The 20,568-nt window shown below is 36.0% G+C and overlaps 1 protein-coding gene across 3 annotated transcripts in view; it reads right to left on the bottom strand.

Annotated features, from left to right (window-relative positions):
- ARHGAP6 (Rho GTPase activating protein 6) overlaps nt 1–20,568 on the bottom strand; it is a 220,955-nt gene that overhangs the window by 11,832 nt on the left and 188,555 nt on the right. For all 3 annotated transcript variants that reach the window (XM_025167793.2, XM_015888382.3, XM_088144934.1), the window contains exons 3-8: nt 18,812–18,883; nt 8,894–9,150; nt 3,676–3,871; nt 2,392–2,447; nt 926–1,076; nt 289–437 (exon numbers count right to left, since the gene is read on the bottom strand). In XM_025167793.2, the coding sequence (XP_025023561.2) occupies nt 289–437; nt 926–1,076; nt 2,392–2,447; nt 3,676–3,871; nt 8,894–9,150; nt 18,812–18,883 (881 nt within the window). The remainder of the gene's footprint in view (nt 1–288; nt 438–925; nt 1,077–2,391; nt 2,448–3,675; nt 3,872–8,893; nt 9,151–18,811; nt 18,884–20,568) is intronic.

The raw sequence follows: 20,568 nt of genomic DNA, 5'->3' as shown, positions 1-20,568 counted from the left end.
TACATTCTAGAAGTTTCTGAATGCAGGAATAATCCTGTTGTATGAATGACAGAATATGAAACAAACATAGCTAAGTAATTAAAACAAGTGAGGATTTATAAACCAAATACACCCTGATTTAAATCTAAATTATCATGGCTTGTTCAGAAATAGTACAAAGACTGTTTCATATCATGGTTTCTTCTTTCCTTATCACAGTGCTGAACAAAACTGCATTACAGGTGGGCAGACCTAATACAGGGAACTGCACTGCTAATTTCTCAGTAAAAATCAGTGAAACGACCTTACCTCCTGGCTGTCTTGACCTCTTCTGTCTTCTGCATGGCTAGCTACAGTAGCAAGGAACTGGAGGAGTCGATGTAAGGTATCACAGTTGCAGGGAGGTAGAAGATAAATTAGAAGTTGTAGAGTGCTCAGTTGTTCATGGGGTTCCATTACTAACAGAGAAAATATTTTTTAAAAAGTGTTCTTATTAATTACTAAACTTTGTGTAACACTATTATCAGCTAATTCAGTGTTCTACACATTTTAATATTTTCAGGTATCTTAATGATCAGGTACAGCTGTGTAATGTCCAAAGAATTAGAAGGTTTAGAACATCCAGTTATTATTATATTTGGATGTGTGTAAAAAACCCCCTACCATAAATAACATTTTGATAGAAGTGCTGGCTCAGTTGAATTGCATATGATATTATCACAAGCAAGGTATGCATGACCCATAGTTCAAGACGTGGACTTCTTTAAGTTGCCTAATCCTTTTCAGCATTCTATACATTAAATCATTACAAGAAGTTATGGAGATGATTATCAGAATCAACCATTTCAAGTACGATTTTATCCCTAATCCATATTTATTTATATTTATAAAATATTATAATTCATATTTTTAAATATATATATATAAAAGAGAAGACCGTGCTCACAGAGTGTGTTGATAAAAGGAGTGTAAAGCTCTCTAGTCAGGAGTGGGTCAGGCATGTCACGAAGGAATTCCTTTAATAAAGCTGCTACATCATGAACGCTTTGTTCTTCGTCCAATATTACATCTACACCACGGTCAAACTCTTCACGTAACTAGAAGAATCAGTGCAGGAGGAAAAAAGTCTTGTCAAAAGTTTACATGATTATATTACACTTAAAAAAAAAAGTGATGGCATTATAGTTTTAGCTTTCAGCCAGAACCTTTCCCAAGTCCGGCTTATGCATTTTTCTAAAGATATATATACAGTATACTGTATATGGAACAAATAATCATAATGATCTTATTTGCTGTAGAAAAGGACTTCTTTCAGAATTAAAATTTGTAGCATACAGAGACCTTGAACCTTCTTTGACCAGAGAAAATGTCAAAATCTCAACTATTCCAAAGGTAGTCAATTACTAAAAGAAAATAGCAGTAAAGATTATTCTTCCAAATTGATATATTAGATGAATTCTGCCACTCTATTACATGTCTAGATCTAACTGGGATGCAACATTTTTGTTATTATGTTTTTATATTTCGTATTCACTTCTGAGTAAACCCTACTTTACAGCAGAAAATCAATAACTACAAAATACTGCAATAATAATAATTATTATGGTTTTATTGCTTTAATTTAATTCATGATTCAGTACATTATTAATCTATCTGTGCCTCTTATAATTATTCTGTGGTCCTTCTGATTTTAGCTCTTTTCCTGATAATTTAAAGTTTATAATATGGGGAGGGCTACAATACCCACATTCCTGGTCATTGGCCATAATGGCTGCAGGAATCCAAAATATCTGAAGACTTGTGGTTTACATGATCATCCGTTACGAAGAAGAAATAGCAATGGCAATTTGTATTTAGATGTTTAATACTAATAATATGAATATTATAAATTGCTTTCATTATTTCATGACGTATTTAATGTATGGAATGTCTTTCTTTGAAATATTTTAGTGTGACAGTTGTCATATTAAAAGGAATCTAATCAAACATTTCACAGAAACAGAAAGTAGAGCAATCCACCCTAGTTCAAAGGATTATCAGGACAGGCTGTTTCTTTTAAATATATAGGAAACCACCATTGAAACTGATATGGAAACAAAAGAGAATTTTGGAAAAGAGAATTTAATTGCAACTTTAACATAATACATAACTGATATTCAGATCCTTATATTACTTACACCATTTAGTTACCAGATAAGAATTGAAAACTATTTTAAAAATAGACAGCAAATTTTACTGGAAATAAAAAATAGATGAAAGATCCCAGTTCTAAAAAACACATATTTTTTAAAAAATAAGATATTGACATTTTCCTGGATATATTACTACTATATATTTAAAGAAGGACTATAATGAAAGATGACACTGACCAATACAAAACAGTGAGTTTCATGAGGTATGATAAAAACTCACCTGTCTTACCCTTTTTTTTGAGCTCCCCACTCGGAATATGCCTACTGTCTGGAGACCTGTAAAATGGCATATACATTATTATGTTATTATCATTATCATTACATATACATTGGCATATAAATATATAACATTTTTAGAACATTATGCTGTATATAACTTTTATAATATCTTATTTCTGTTTCTTATTCCTAATAGCACTACCCTATCTGCCAGAAGACAGCATTCCAAAATATGCATACAATTTAGGAATAAGTGCGTTCAATAAAACCTACTTCTATGCACCACTATAGTTTTTTGGTTTTTTTAAATACAGGATAATGTTCCAAAGTGACACTAGAGGGAAGCATAAGACCAATGTTGCCCATACAAAGTTGCATAACAAATTTATAAAAAGATGCCTAGGCCTCAACGCACTTGTGCAATAAAAATGTTGTATTTCTAGATTGAAAAGTACACAGACATAGCTCTTGGATACTGCACCAGCTCAGGCTTTATTTTTTACCAGATGAGTAGAAGGGATGAGGACAAGTATGGTTGTGAAATATTTAACCTTGGCTTTCAGGCTGCATGTAGCTTCCAGAGGCCCTCCAGCATTACACTACCGAAACTCAACAAACTGCTGAACATCAGCACTATGATTTTCCTTTGAATTTGAGCAAAATGTGCTAACCCACATTAAAACTACTAATATCCCATATCAAAGTCTCAAACGCTTGCATGAAATTATTTTAGAATCTAAGACTTATTGCAGCTAAGTTTCAGGACCAAATGAAGTCCAACAATTTGAGACCCTCACCTGTCTCCTAATATATCTCCCCACATCAGGTAACAGTGGTAGACTGTGATTTTGACAAAAATGTTGTGGCATTCATCATTTCCTCTATTTTTTAAAACTGTCCCTCTTAACTTCTATAGAAGAAAAAAATACCCATGAGTATTCTCCAATTCCACAGCTGAAGTAGAAACTGGCTTTCTCAATTATTACTACTTTGACTAGGTTCACAGCCCTTATTTCAGGGAAGAAAAGCCACACTTTGAACCAACAAACTTGTATGAAAAAGAATCCATACAATTTTTAGTGCTCTCAGACTCGTATATTCAATTCACCAATCTGATTCAATGCTTTGAGTCAATTCCAGTTTTCCGGTGGCATCTGATTATATTCATCCCAATTTGGAAAGCTGATTTAGTTTGGGGGATTCAATCAAATTGCTTTCAAACTCCAAATCAAATCTTTGTACAGTGCTATAAGCTGTTTGCACATCTGAGATAAAATATACTTACCATGTTTTTCTAAATGCTGGCAGCAGCTATCTACAAGCCGAGGAACTTGCCTGTAAATAGGATTGAGGCTTAGTTTTTTGTCCCTGGATTTTTCTTTCTTGTTCTGAGCTTCAGCAGGTAAGGATAACTGTAGAGCTTCTAGTAATCGAGACTGACTATCATCAAGATCAGTAATAGAATCCACTGACATTGCACCCTACAACAAACACACACATTTGGTAAAGATGGAAGGAAGACACTTCTCTTCTTTAATCCATCATGGAAAAAAAAAAGGTTAACCTATAACAGAAGGTATTAACTGGGGCAGAAATCTATTTTAAGTTCTCCTCTAAGTGGTGAATGATCATTATAGTTGTCAGTGGGTAGCTCAAGACAAATGCCATGATTCTACTAGCCATGTTAGATGCTACCTGTTCCATGCCTGTCCAAGCTGAGGTAGTTCTGAGGCTATAGTTGTTTGGTCTGCTCCCATTCATCAGTTGGTCCAGTTCATTCACTTTGTTCCCATCCCAAGTCAAAATGGAGGCAATTGCTGCCATACACAGCAATGTGAAGACTGCTGCTGGGCAGATATGGCAAACTACAAACATTTTGCTGAAGAAGATGGAGAAAGAACAGCAGCATCTCTCCAAAGGTAATAACCACTTTTCTATACAACTTTGTCTGGAAACAGCTTCTTGCCTAACCACTACTGTAAATTCTTTATTAGTAAGCTCTACTAGGTATTAACTATCATTATTAATTTCTACTTTGACAAGTAATTAAGGCAAATAACAAAATTTTAGAAACAATGTATAAAAAGTTTAAAATACAGATTAAAAACAACTATAAACATTAAAATAATCTATTAAAAATATGTGTTAAGGGTTGTACTTTAAACCTGCGCATTTCTACTCTTGAAGAATAATCTCTTTTTCTCTTTACCCAATTACTGGAGTTTATAAGTGAGATTGCATCTGCCAGTGAATCCTAACTGCTATTATTCAATGCACAATTAATGAGAAATGTATCAGTGGGTGTATAAATATGTTGCCTATATGAAACAAGTTTATATCTCTGTTTCTGCCAACACTGCTCTGATCATAACCTGTAATGGAATATAGGCCCCAAGAGGATTCCTCTGAGGTGGGCGGAAAAATCTGACTCTTGTGTAAACAGAAATGAAAATAAGGTGAACAATAGAGAATTAGGCAATCAATATGTGCATCCTGAAGCAATTTGAGGTACACAACAGGTGAGACAACTGTTTCGACGAGAAATCCTTCAAATTTTGTTCAGTATTTACTGACAAAATGGAGAGGTTTGCCATTGGGGAACAACTGATTTGGGCATATTTTCAACTTCTGCAAGTCATATTATGGTGACAAAATTTGACATCAAACTTCCACTCAACACTTGTTCATTGTTTCTATGAGTAGAATAAAAGTTACTTTATTTAATTTTAATTAATTGTTAGGTCCTATTAACTGGATATCATTTAAACTGCCATGGAGAAGATCCTATAAGTATGAGGAGCTGAGCCATACAGAGCTTCATAGATGAGGACTTGCACTGGAAACTGCAAACTGGAAACAGTGCAGTGTAAACACTGCAGTGATCTTAGCACGTGTGCACACTTGTAATTCTCCTACCACCAATTAGCAGAAGGACCATTGCATTTTGGATCAACTATAACTTCCAAGTCATTTTCAAAGGCAACCACATGTAGAATGTATTGCAATGATCTATCTGCAAGGTGATGAGGGCATGAATGACTGTTGTCAGGTCATCCCAGTCCAAAAACATCCAGTTTGATCATCAACAAATATCATTTCAATCTTTCAGGGATTTGCCTTTGTTTTGATCCAGCCTCTAGAGCACTGTTTCTCAACCTCAACAACCTTATGATGTGTGGCTGGGGAATTCTAGGACTTGAAATCCACATATCAAGTTGCTAAGGTTGACAAACGCTGTTCTAGATACTAGTTCAGGACTTCAACAACATCCCTAGTCTGGTTTTTGATGGCAATGTACAACTGTGCACGATGAGCATACTGATGATACTGCAACCAAACTTCCCTCGAGTGGCTTCATGCAGATATTAAACAGCACACAGCACCCCACACTGGAGCAACCACAGGCACAGCTGTTCTGCCTCCACATACACTGCCTGGAATTGCCTTCTCAGGAAAGAGAGGAACCACTGCAAAACAGTGCCACCATTCCTTTACCCTCATCAATTGCCCAGAAGGATACTGTAGTTGATGGATTATACATCTTTGCTAATTTGAACAAAAGTAACAGTAATGTTATATGGTAGACGGTTTTTGGCTCTTCATATCCATCATAGATCAGCAATTAAAAAGTACAGTGGTACCTCTAGTTACGAACTTAATCCGTTCCGTGACTCTGGTTCCAACTCGAGTTGGTCTCAAGTTGAGGTAACGTTTCCCATAAGGTTCAATGTAAATACGGTTAATCCGTTCTGCCCTCCGAATTTGGTCGCACCACGAGGCAAATTTCCCCATAAGGTTCAATGTAAATACGGCTAATCCGCCCTCTGAATTTGGTCGCACCCCGAGGTAAATTTCCCCCATAAGGTTCAATGTAAATACGGCTAAATAGTTCTGAAACATATACATTTTATTTTTAAACCTCAAAAACCTTCCAAACGCCAAAAAAACCTTCCAAACGCCACAAAACACACCATAAGCCTCACCGAATGTGTCCTTGCTACCGTGATCTCGCCCACAGGAAGCTGCAACTGCGTGGCAGCAGGGAAAATGGGTGCGGATCCAGTTCGTAAGTAGAGGTGAGTTCGTAAGTAGAGGTAAATTTTTGGGGCCAGAGCTGGTCATATCTCAAAAATTTCATAAGTAGGGGCGTTCGTAAGTAGAGGTACCACTGTATATATAGTTGATATATCAAACAATGAAGCTTTACTTTTATTCAGAAAGATTTCTGAGGTACAAAGTATAACATATAGTATGAAGCAGCTCTCTATCTATAAAAGGAACTAACTGAGCAATATTTCTTATAGAGTGTTATTAAAGGGAACATGGGTCCTAAAATACATATCTCTACAAGTTCAAAGCCATATGAGCTAGACCTATAGTTATTACATCCCTCAATTATCACAAGAAATTATGCAAAAACTCCTTCGCTACAGTATTCAGCAGTACTTTTGCCATCCATGCTTAAAAAATTGTACTACAAGTAGTTCTCAAATTACAATCATTTGTTCAGTGACTGAAGTTATGGTGGTGCTGAATGAATGGAATTTACGCCAGTCCCTCAAGTTATGGTGGTTGCAAAAAATCAAAATTTGGGTGCTTGGCAGCCTGCCTGCACTTATGACCACAGGGCACTTCAACTTCCCCCACCCGCCTATCTCTCCATCTCTGCCCTTTTAGCTCCCCATACTCCATGGCCCCTGCCGCCCTGCGCTCTGCAGCCCCAGCTGACCTTCTCAATGTTCTTGCTTCTTCTGCTGATCAAGCCTGCCCAGCCTGGCCCTTCGTGAGGCAGCTACTGGCCATGCAAGGCTTTCTTCCTGAGGTCATGAGCAGCAGGTTCCTCATGAGACCTGGAGAAGAAGGCCTTGCATGGCCAACAGTTTCCTCACAAGACCTGGAAAAGGAGGCTTCGCGTGGCCAGCAGCTGCCTCCTGAAGAGCCAGGCCGGTCACGCCTCATCAGCAGCAGGAGCAAGAAGATGGTGAAGGTCAGTTGGGGCGGTAGACTGCAGGGTGGCGAGGGTGGCTGGGGCTGGGGCTTAATGCCATGCTGCTGGGCTAGAGTGGCTGAGGCTTTGCACCGGACTCTGGTTTCCAGGGGTGGCTGTGGCTTCCTGGGGCGGCTACAGCTTTTGGAGTTTTTCCAGTCCATCCTGTGATTTTTCTTCTTTGCAACACATGTGCTGTATCAGTGAATTCCAATACTCAAATTGCATATTTAAAATTACCGATTCTATCCTAAAGGAACCTAAACATTCTCGTGAAGTACCTGATAACCTTATCATCTTTTGAGTAAAGAGTGTGTTTTAGTACTGGGAATCTGTTGGCTCTAATAATTTGAAGTTTGGACTCACCCCGAAAAAGGACCAAAAGGGCAGAGGAATAGGCGGTTGGGGGAAGTTGAAGGCGAGGCAGTCCCTTACCTTGGAAGAACCGAGGTTTGGGGCTGGGAGGGACCAAGCCGGGAATGGCTTGGATTGGGTGGGTCCTCACTTAACGACTGGTGGGATTTGGTTAACAATGGCAATGGGAATGCTGGGATTGGCGTTGCTAAGCAATGCTGTCATGTGACGTAGAACTTTATGACAGCATTGCTTAGTGATGAAATTCCAGTCCCAATTGCCATCATAAATAGAGGACTACCTGTGTTGCAGAATGAAAGATGAAACTGTAGATTAAAGCAATAAACTTTGCTTTTTTAAAATAACAAATAACACACACACACAAAGTCATTAGGAAAAAAAATCCAAAATTCAAATTACTAGTGCCAACAGATTCCCAGTACTAAAACAATAACACTCTTTACTCAAAAGATGGTAAGATTATCAGATAATTCACAAGAATGTTTAGATTCCTTTAGGATAGAATCAGTAATTTTTAATATGCAATATGAATATTGGAATTCACTGATATAGCACATGCATTGCAAATAAGAAAAAGTCACAGGAAGGACTGGAAAAATTCCAGTATGAACAAATTCTGGAAAGATCCTATTTGTTGACAATACTAGAATAGATGCATCAGTGACTGCTTCAGTATATGGCAGCTTCCAATGTTTTTAAATGACTGAACATTAATCTTGTAACTACGTAAACCATCTTTTTACTATAAACATATTTGAAACTGAGATGAGGTGGGGAAATGTGTGTGCATGCGTGTGTTTGAGAGAGAGAGAGAGAGAGCGAGTGCACAACAGAGAGATGAGTTTGTTTTTTACTAATTTGAAAGACCAACTGGAAACTGACTGGGGAAAAGGAAAGTTTCCAAAGAATCCTTATGTCCCCTGAGGTGCTGGCAAGAGATTTGTGTCCATTTTGTTCTCTCCCACGAACAGCTGGGAAAGACAGATGACCATTAAAACCATAATTTCTATCATTTTATCAGGGCTGTCTTTAATTTAACTATAGACTAACAAATCAGAGACTCCAGCTTCAGTAAGCAAATCAACAGCTAGGAAGGTCTCAAATACTTGCAGTAACTATTAAGCAATGAATAGGAACTTACCCTTCTCCGTGCCCGTGGGGCTGGTTCTGGTGTATTGGGTGAAGTAGATTCATTTGGTGTTTCTGAGGTGGAACTAAGAGATGAATTACTGCTTGAAAGTTCTTTGTTCTGTCTTTTACTCCCAAAAGGTAAAAGTGATGTTACAAATTCTGAAACATCTCTCTGCTCTTCTCTATGAATATCTTGCTTCAGTTTGTATGCCCGATCATTGGCTATTACTTGTGATAAAGGCATTCCAAAAGCCTGGGGTATGAATTCTGAAAAACAAACAAGACTTTAATGTTTCAAAGGCTAATTTTTGAAAATGGATTCAATAAATCCTCAGGCAAAAGATTTTGTGAGCGCCCAGGTTTTAACATTAGTTGCTTAGTGAAAAGTCAGCCTTCCCAACTGATGCTTTTTAAATACAGTATACTGGATTGCGATTCCTGTGGTTCTTAGCAATTATTAAAGGAGAATAAGGCTAGGGTTTGGAGTAAAAAAAGATTAAAAAGCACAGAAAAATAAACAACAAAGTTTTACTGTTAAGTTTACTTTTAGCAATTTCAGAACTTACAGGGTTTTTCAAAAAATTGTTTTTAAAAAGCCAACGGAATAGAGAAATGGAAGCCACGTAAAATCATGGGTTAATGTCTGCCATAACAATCAGTAAGAAAACAGTTTCTATCCAGAATTCACAGCAAGAAACTTGAACACAAATTCAATGGTCCATCAAATGTTAATAACTTGTGAATATATATTTTTAGACCATGGTTTAGATTTCTTTTGACTAATACTGAAGTAATGTAGTCACAATGTTATTATAAAAGGGACTAATCCTCACTGTGCCTAAAAGAAAGTTTAGAGCAGCAAAGTATGGAACAAAGAGTACTTGAAACAATATAATTTCCAAGAAATGAGGAACATCCATTTTATATTCACTAAGAGACTATCTTCTCTCATCTATATACGCAGTTGGATGCTAACATCTCTAGTGGAATTATTATTGGAATAAGTTAAACATAAACAATAAAAATACTTTATATTAACATAGAACAAGAAGAAAGTAAACATGGGAGAAGAACATATCTGGGTCTGTAATAAATGAAAAATTGAATATTTATTCACAGCAGTGCACCTTTTCTTGGAAATGATCAGCAATGGAATGAGGTAAGGAATTCTAGCATGCCATCAGGTATAGTAAAATAGCAGATACTAGAGGATTCATAGAAATTACATTGACAAATTAGATAGTTACAATGCTAGAACAATCAAGGGAATTATCTGCTTGTCCTTTCAAAGTAGAAAGGGAATTTATATTGGAACAAATCACTTCAGTTTTTAATTTACTTTAAACATTCCTATTTTGCTATACTAATTCGTTACATTCCAGTAGAATCTATGTTTTATCAGAGAATGAGGGTATTGTGGGAAATAGCATGAAAACAATGAAGTTTGAAAACAATGAAGAGAACAATGAAGGAATGGCATGCCACTGGTTGAATTCCCTTCCTTTGAGTTGCAATCAAACTAAAGAATTAAGGTGATAGTGCTAATGGTTCCTACAACCTAAGTGTTAGTTATTAGATTTTTATCCTGCATTTATTATTTTATAAATAACTCAAGGCAGTGAACATATGTAATATTCCTTCCTCCTCCTTTTTTCCCCCACAACTCTGTGAAGTGAGTTGGACTGAAAGAGAGTGACTGGCCCAAAGTCACCCAGCCAGCTTTCATGCCTAAGGCGGGACTAGAACTCACTTTCCCCTGGATTCTAGGGCAGCACCTTAACCACTAGACCAAACTGGCTCTCAGTGTTGTGCTCTTTAATACCAAGTTAGCTGCTGGTAAAACAATGATTATCCAGATTTAATCCCAGTAAAAGCACTGATCTGAAATTAAACCAAGGATACCTGGATAAAAGAAGAGGAGTGTCTTTTCAACTCTGCCTGCCTGTTACAGCAGGCTCAGATTGGAAGGTGAAAAAGATTGGCCATGGTAAAGGATGCTGTACCTGACAGTCTTTGCCAATTTTGAGTGTCTGTGTTCCCTTGTTTAGGTGCCTGGGACAGCATAAGAATAGGGCCAGTGTATGGTCCAACCTACTGTTCAATAGTCTCTCTTCCAGAGCTAGCTGGTTCTCAGGCATGCCATTGGTTCTTTGTCTCAGACACATCTTGTTAACTCTCATGCTAAAGCTACCTAGTCAGAAAAGGAATACAACTTCCATAACTATCATAGACCAGTTCCAACTTTAACACGTTATAAATCACTTGCAGAATCTCGTATTACACTCAATTACAGCTGACGATCTGAAGGTGGGGAAGCTCAGTGGATAGCATTGTCATGGATAGATCACTCCTTTGTCAGTTTTCGAGTGGGAATTACTATGCACAATCTTAAGACTAATAAACATATTCTATCCCAACAGCTTGTTAGATCCACACTGATGCCTTGAATGCACGTGAGCAATTTCCTTCTGTTTTTGTCAGTATTACTGTCAAAGCTCTGCTTCATCTGTGAAATACACAGACAGCCTGGAGATGATAATTCTCTCATCGCAAAGCCAAATCATCCCTTTTGTTTACTAGGGAATTGAGAATAATGAAATAGATGGAAAGACAGCTGGGAGGACTTACAAATCACGACAGATTTGAAGTCCTCTTGAAGGCCTCGTTTCCACAGGAGTGAAGAGTGCTTGCTTCTCTATCTCCACTGTGTTCACATAGCTATGTAGCTATGTAGCATTTTCATTACCAAAATAATTTGTGTGTATGTAGGATGGAACCCGAAACAGTGATTCATTGAGAGAATTACATAGTTCTTCATGGATAAAATCAATTGCATCCACCTCAACTTGCAGGCCATGGGAATCTAACCTCAACATTTCATTGTCCTGTTCTTTTGGATTCTTCACAGACTGTACATATACCACTTGCTTACTTGAGCCTTGCCTATTAAGGTTAATTAAATTGCTCAAGACAAGACTGGTCCAATGGTTAAGGGAGGTGATGACTACCTCCTTACAGGTGGGAGGTGGTCTCCCCCCACCTATAAGGCTATTACAGACTTATTTCAGAGATATTAGACCCTAAATAACAATTCAGTGTATACTTTGTGTGCATATAAAAACTGGGTTTATTTCCAAAACTCCAAATGTATAATCCTTTACTCAGCTGTGAATGACAAAGACTTAAATGTCACTAATTAATATCCATGAAATGTATATAAAATATATAATATATATAATAGCAATTGTTCTAATATCAGCTACAGTAGTTGGCCTGCTGTTAGGTTGTGTTTTTGTTTCTCTCACATCTGGTAATGAAATTTGTCTTGTCTTCCTAGATTGAATCACCAAATGAATTAATGAAAAGGTTATTCACAGTGGTGTGCAAAATCTTCTGAATTGGAAATGTTTTATGCCTGAAATATTCCAATGTTCCAAAGCTGTTTCAACTTTCAGGAATCATTCCAAGCTTGAAACAGTTCATTTCAACCCCAAAATACCTACCCTGAATTCAGAACAGATCCATTTTGAACTTGGAACACTTCTGAAATGACTGGACTAACACCAGAACATTATTAGTGAGGTTGCAAGTACCTGTTTCAAGCCTGATGCAATGGTTTCAAAGTTTGAAACAAAGTATTTAAAGCTCTCAGTGTTTGAAATTCGAAATGTTTTTCATATCCCTACTTATTTAGGTTCTAGGACTCTATCCCTTCAATTATCCAGAGCACAGTTTTGTCAAAAATCTCAAAACAGGGTTAAGTATAATGTATTTAAACTGTAGTTTTATTATATTGTTTAGAGTGACCTTTATAAATGTCACTATTTATTTAACTACTGATGTTATTTTACTGGCAAAAGGAAGCAAAGATATGAATCATTTGGTTAAATAAATTGAAGTACTATATATTTCTTGAAATATTTGTGACTACCAGCAGTGCTGGGAAAATGTATTCGATTATGATTATAAAGATGACAAATATAATAGGCAAGGAATAGTTTCAATTCATTTTCCATAATATTTCATTTACTTAGTCATTTTTTATCTTATTTTCCATATCTGGATGTCAAGTTAATAATTACTTTCAGCTTGTGACCACTTCATGTAGATCAGTCCTTTTGCTTCTATCTCAATGCACACTGTGGCATACAAAATGTATCTCAGAATAGATAGTGATGTATTATTTAAATAGCCTGGTTTATTATCTTAGAGATTAAGAAAACTCTTCTTAATTGCCTCTTCCCTCAACATATTAAGTGGTTAATTGTTCCAACTTTATGCTTGTTATCTCACAGGTTCCCTTTTCTGGCTCTGATGATTTCCCACATGTAATTCATAGCAGGCAAAATGAATACGTACAGTTGCGTGCAAAAGTTAAGGGACCCAGGTCTAATTGTATGTTTCAATGAATCCCTAAGTGAGCATAAGCTGACACAACATCTGTATGATATAAAGGTAAACCAGTATTATTTCTGAAAATCTGAATGCATACTTAACTGCAGTTGTTCCCAGATTCAAAATTAGAAAACTGATTATTCTGGACACAACTTATTTGATTCAGTACTTTTTGTTTTTTACTATAAAATTGTTAATAAGGCCCTGAAAGGTGTTTGAATCATTAGGCCTACATTTAGGCATTTGAAGATAATTCCACGGGTGAACAAATATTCTGATCCTTCTAACTTATCAGCTTGTGATTATAGTTCTGTCTCATGAGATGTCTTGTATTTGAAAATGAAGATAATTCACTTTTACAAACCAGGGGAAATCTAGCAAATTTAAATTTTGGGAAATATTGTTAAGAAACCTTTAGCTGATACTAAAATCACTATGATCTGCACCAGAGAGCTGTCAGGAAAAACTATTAAGCATAGGAGTAGGTCTATTACACTTTGGGATTGTGTGGCTGCCAGTGACTGAGGAAGCATTGTGTGGCTGGAAGGAAGAATGGATTCAACTATAAATCAACATATCCTAGAAACTAATGTTGAATCAATGAGAACTTGAAGCTAAAAAGAGGTTGGATATTTCAGTGAGTCAAAGATCTGAAACATATCTTCAAACTAACCATGATGTAAGAATAAATACTTTGGAAATGGTCTCAATGTCCCTAGATTTTATTATTATTGAAAACTCTATGGAGATCTTAAACTTGAAGTGCATGTAAGGAGATCTAAGAATTCTGTAAGAAAAGTGGGGGAAAAAATCCCAAAAGGAAGAATAAAAAGAGTATTAGCCAGCTTCAAAAAATGATGGGAAATTGTTACTTCTGCCAAAGAAAGTGTTACAAACACCAAGTTATATGGTGCCCAAACTTTTACACCTGCCATTTTCATTGTTTTATTATTTTAAATCTATAAAGATTTGCAGGCAAATAATAAATATTCATGTATGCAGAAAGATGTTAAATTTAACCTTATATCATATTGTGTCAGCTTCTGTTCATTTAGAGAATCTTTGAATTGACCAGCAGGTGCCTAAATGTAGATGTGCAACTATACAGATTTCCTAACACTTTTAAACAGTTTGTTTCTTGATTCCTCTGACACAGAATTCAGATACAACAGCAGCTCGAAAATCAATCAATGATTGATTGATTGAACAGCTCAAAAAAAGGCTATCTATATAAATATTTGTTTGGGATATATCTAATTTTAATCAATTGGTTAACATGCTCTCAATGTGCCTGAAGCAGTAAAATTCTCTTATTGCTAAGAGAAGGAGGGATCATCTTTTGTTCAAGTGAAAAGCAACAATATAAAACAAATAGTAAAGTATTAGAAGTGAATAAAATCTCAAGTTATCAAGACAAATACAGTGTGAGCAACAGGGCCAGCACAGGCATGTGCTCAAATATCTGGAGATTCTAAGTTTACATAAAACAACAAACAACCATAAGCTAGCAGTAGCTCCAATTTTTATTTGCCAAAGCCCTATTCCAGCAATACATTTGCATGTAAAACTTAATATGCGAGCAGCCTCTTTTCTTTCTACATTATGGTCTGATGTCAGTGAACATCTGGTCATCCACATACACAATGCAATTATCCGCACTAGGAAGCCTTTGTACACACACAAAGGATCCTCAATGCAGACAACTGTATTTCACATACAGACACTAGGCCACTGACTGAGGCCTACATGTGAAGATATCACCTGAACAGAACTTCTAAAAAAACTTTCTAGATTGAAGAAATAAAAATAGCTTGCAAGATGAGTCAACAGATGAGTCTTGTGATACCTTAAAAATTATCTGCACAAAATCCTAATACAGTAAGTCATATGAAACATGATCTAAAAATCCTCCAATCCCTTTCTTCTTTAGGTCTATTTTTTACATCTTACTAATGCACAACATTTGAACCAGAGGCTCTGTATATAAGCAAGACAGCTGCAAATCATGCTCACAGCAAAGCAGCATTAGGAGAGACGCTGCGAACGAGAACGCTCAAAACACGTTTGTGCTAGGACGCCTACATGTGCTGTGCCATACAGAGCAGAATATTTGTTTTGGACAAGTTGCCTGGCAAAGGAAGGCATTCACTGTATAAAATAAACTTCTGAAATGCTTATTAAAACCCACAACTGTATGAGCATTTTTCAACTCATTGTTAAACATAAAGGAAAAGGATAGGGGGTCAACAATTGGCTATGAATGTTATTTGGGACAGAGTGGGTTGACCAAGAATCAAGTCACTGCAGTGTATTCATATTCTCAGTGAGAGGAACAATACTCAGAGATTTATTTAATTGCCAAGGCGTAATATGTAATGTACAAAGAAGAAACCTCACAAAGAAAAAGGAAGGTATAATCTGTTTGGAACGCAATCAATTTTTCAAGTTTCTTCAAGTTTAGCTCTCACATAAGGTATACACCAACAGTTTCACTAAAAGCATGTTTTCTCCAGAAACCCCTCCAGGATTGCTTATCAAAGCAAAAGGGTACATTTTGTACAAGAGATGTTAGGCAAGTTGTGTATTTTAAAGGTTCTCAAGGGAAAAATCTAAGGAAAAGCACAAGTTCAAATAGTTGTCCATGTGTACTCAATTTCAAGGCAGTTTTCAATGTGAAATGAACTGCTGCTGATGGAGGGGTATAGTAATATAAACAGTTTACTCTGTGATGATCCTATTTTGGCTGATCCTGCCACTGCTGCTGTAAACTAGTTTTCTCTCTGTAAAGTATGACTTCATGATTTTGTCTTTAATGTCGTTGCATCTATATATTATTGTCAATTTTTTATAAAAATATTTCTAGAGCTGCCCAACTCCAAAATTATAAATTGAATATACATCACGGTATCAAGAAATATGAGAGTCATCCAGAGGTAACAATACAAATCCTCTTTTATTGTTTAATCCCATACAATGTCTAAGTTAAATTAGCCCAAGGCCTGGAGTAATAGCAAAGTTTTCAATGCTCATTTAAAGGCTGGCAGATAGGCAGTCTCTGCAAGGGTACTACTCCAGAGGGCATATAATTTGAGAAGAAGGGACACTTTCTAGATTTATCTAGAATGGGCAGAAGCCAAGGGAGGCAGATGATAGGACTATCTCCTTGAATTGCACCCATAAACTTAATGGTAACCAATGCAGCTCACACAGCAGAAGTGTTACCTGGGCATAACAAAACCTACACATAACTGCCCACACTGCCCCATTCTGGACCAAATGCAGCTTCTGAGCATTCTTCAAGAGTAGCCCCATTTAAAGTGCCTTGCAATTGTCCACAATAGTTGCCTTTGGAGCTTAATATAAATATCAATCTTAAATAAATTATGGTGAATGTCAAAATAACATGCATTGAACAGAAAACCTGCACAAGTAAATCATGGTTATCTACCATGAAGAATTTCATTAAATATTGTCCATATCACTGGAGGTAGCTATAAGGAAAAAAGCAAAGCTATCTTACAAGTTTCATTTGACTTGATCACTTTTACCCAGAAGTCTTCCAATAAAAACTATGGCTGAAAAGACCTTCAGGAAGTGATGTATTGCATAGAATAGTATCATCCCATTTTATTCTAAGAAGAAAAGAGTCCTGGTGTGTTTGCAACGTAGCATGAGATTACATTAGATGAGAGATGAAGAGAAAACCTGGATCTGAAAATTCTTAATTACTTGTCTACTTGTAATGAGGCTGTAGAGGGAAGTTCACATAAAGGATGCTGGAAAATGTGAACTCATCCTTTACATGCATGTATACAGAGAAGCACAATGTTGTTGTTTTTTTAAATTCTGCCTGGTTTTCACAAAAAAGAAAAGCTTCTGAACAATACAAGTTCTTCTCTCTTCACTACATTCAATTTATTCTAGAAGAAATGAGAATCTTTATATGTTCTCACCCTACTTGCCAGCTGCTAACTAATAAATAGAACTCATAGGAAGTAGAAGAAATGGCTGGAGGCAAGACAGCTGAGGCTGGAATGTGGTTATTGCTGATGGTGCTGGAGTATGGAGCATGTCATGGATGGAGCTGGGGTATTTTTGCCTAGAGCATATAAGTTCATCTAAAGAAGAAAAGATATATGCCCAGGAAGAGAATGAAATGGGACAGCCAGGAGCACAGTGAATCATCACAGGACTGACAAAAAAGAGAAGCAGAGTCAGCCAAGAGCAGAGAGCTATGTGCAGGCAAAGGAGAAACAGTTTATATTCCAGGAAAAAAAGGTGAAGTTTACTTCCAAGTATCTTATCCATATGGAAACTCTAAGAAAGAAACAACATTCCTATAACATGAGCTGGTGGGCTAAGAAAATCCTGTGTAAAGAGATCGTGAAAGTGAAAGCAATTTAGAGGGAAGGAAAAAAAAAGAGTCTCTGCAGCCCTTAAAGGAGTCAGAAATAAAAGTAAATGCTGTATATCACTTATCATCAGTCCACCAACCTTACAGAAAACACTTAAAAGTTAACAGACCTGTATTTCCTGCTTATGCATGAACCATCCAAAAACAAGCCTATAACAGGTTTTTCTATAGTTAAATTTTAAATACAGTGTAGAGTTAATTTTATTTAGAGAATGATAGACAGAGACAGAGAGCGAGATTATTGAAATTTAATATATATTTTTGGAATGCACTGATATAACCTGTAATCATTTTTAAAAATACATAATTGCTACACTGTATATACCAGATCATATTCAGGTCAGTAAGACTTTTTACATCTCTCACAAACTACCCATTCTGCTTTAAGAAAGTTCCTATAACTTGACAAAACAGTTTCTCTTCTATAACTCTGTGGCCAAGCAGTTACACTATGGATAGGTAAGCATGTTCATTTCTCAGTTTAACTAAATTAGAAATAAGAATACAGTGAACTTTTCCAAAATCTGAAGTAGTCATACTTCATTCTGGAAATGACCAAATATAACTGTAATACATAATATTCTATTGATACAGTTTTTCTAAACATATTTAGAGTATCATTTTTTTAGGAATAGTCTATTCATGGTTTATATTTTTTAATATTTTTTTGTTTTTTTAATCAAAGGGCATGTTAGGATGAAGAACCAGCCTGGGAACCTTACTCTATTTTTAAAAGCTGGACAAATGTACAAATAATTAATATTTACTGGTAAAGCTAGCATGACCCGCTTTATGTTAATATTCATTTTGGAGGCTGTATTTTAAAAAAAAAAATCACAAAGGAACTTTATTGCTAATATATATCCTATAAATTAATCTTCTAAATTCTCATACCCTTTAGAAAAGTTGGATTACAACTCTAAGAATTCCAAATCAATGATCACAGAATTATGGATGATATGCCAATTAGTTAAAACAGATGCCAAGTTGGAGAAAGCTGCAGTAAATGATGTGTGAGAGAAAGAGACTATGATCAGAATTATACATGCAAATTAACTATATAATAAGTAAGCCATATTCCATCTCTCAGTTTATGTAGATTCATACATTTTATAATACCTTTATCTTTGTTTTTTTCCTTTCCGAGGGAATCCAGTTTCTTTCTCAATGATTTCTTCCTCTTTTGTCCATCTAGAACAGACAAGCAATACATGTAAGTGCACAAGTGCTGTCTGAATGTAAATAAACTGCCAGATTTAATTTGCCAAGTGCCAGATAACATATGAATCATTTTATCTATCTGAAATAATGGGCTGTTACTCATAAAATTGTATGTCTTTGTATATTTGTTTTTAATAGTCTACAAATCTCATAGTGGGCTTACAAGTAAACATATCCATTATAAAATCTATTACTGCTTTATAGTAAAGAAAAAGTTCCTATCTCCTTGAGAATTACGCCTTGAAGACATACTTCATGATGTACAGGTTAACAGTGGAAACCATATTAGCTAACACTTCCTACAGCATTTATTTTCAAAAATGAACTTCCATAAAAAGTATTTTACAATAAAATGTTTTAACATGATTAAGTAACTTAAACTGCTTTACCATATCACCTTAGCATATGAATTGTAAAAAACAACCCCATGAATTTTCTAGGCAATTAAGCAGATACGTGTTCAACTTGACAACTCGACTGTTTGTCTCAACTTGCCTTTTTAGGATATTTAACTGGTGGACCTGTAACTGGACTATGTTACTTTAAATTGCAGACTGGTTTGAATGCTTTTCCATTCAACAAAAAGTGTGGATATAAAAGACAAAAAGTACATCACATCTTCTTAATGGCAGACCTCATGTGGTTTACAGTAGAAGAGCTCCCATTCACTGCAGGCAAGTATGTGTTGATCAAATTCACCAGTCCAGGAAACAATTCCCATCAATGTCTTTTAACAGGAAAGTGCTCTCTCAGCAAATATATGTTTTAAGGTAATGGACAGAATTAACACTTTGGAGGCAAGAGTAGACTTACGGGCCCAATATCTAAACCTGGAAAAAATGGGCAGATGCTACTTTCCGGCTTTCCACTGCAATTCCCTCTTTTCACATACTTACAGCTGTCCCCCCCCCCCCCCTTTGATAAATACACACAATCGCTGAAAGAGACTAGAGAGAGATGACATCAGAGAGGATGTAGGGTAGAACTGTTAAACCATTTCCTTGGCTGTCCTTTCCCCACAGAAATTCTTCTGCTGTCATTTCAAACTAAAGGATAAAATTACTCATGAAAGTTTCCTAAGTAAACTGATTAAACACAGGATAAAAGAGATCCTTTTTTTTTTGTATTTGTAATTTACTAAGGAACAAAAAGCAGAGAGTAAAGAAAAATCAGTGCTTGGTTTGTGCAATGTTGGGATGTATACATTACAACTTTTATTTTAACTCTGTATCATTTCTGAACAAATTAAAACTTTGGCACTTTTAATTTGTTCGGAAATGATACAGAGTTAATAATGTGCAATTAAGATGCAAAATGTATTGATGCCAAATTGTTCCGAGTGGTTAAAATAAAAAGAGATATTTTTCCAACCTGGAGGAACGTGAATTAAAACAGCAAATGTTGCATGCAAGCTGCTAAGTAAAATGCAACTGCACATAAATTCAACTGCAAACGTATATTACAGTCTTTGAGTTATCTAGGAATCATGTGACGGCAGCATATAATATTGTGAAAACATTAACTGAATGGGTCCGTATCTTTAGAAAGGCAAATATTGTTGAGAGTCAGCAATAAAGAAAATAATATTATCAATGTCATAATGTCTTTATACAATATATGAACCGACCTTACACAGAATATTGTATCACTGGATT

Source organism: Python bivittatus, unplaced genomic scaffold (genome assembly GCF_059951505.1).
Source record: "Python bivittatus isolate LINGU-HERP-01145 unplaced genomic scaffold, Pbiv_v1 ctg000350_np1212, whole genome shotgun sequence".
Lineage (NCBI taxonomy): Eukaryota > Metazoa > Chordata > Lepidosauria > Squamata > Pythonidae > Python > Python bivittatus.
Note: the sequence above shows the minus strand (reverse complement) of the source record. Positions and strands in the feature narration are given on the sequence as shown.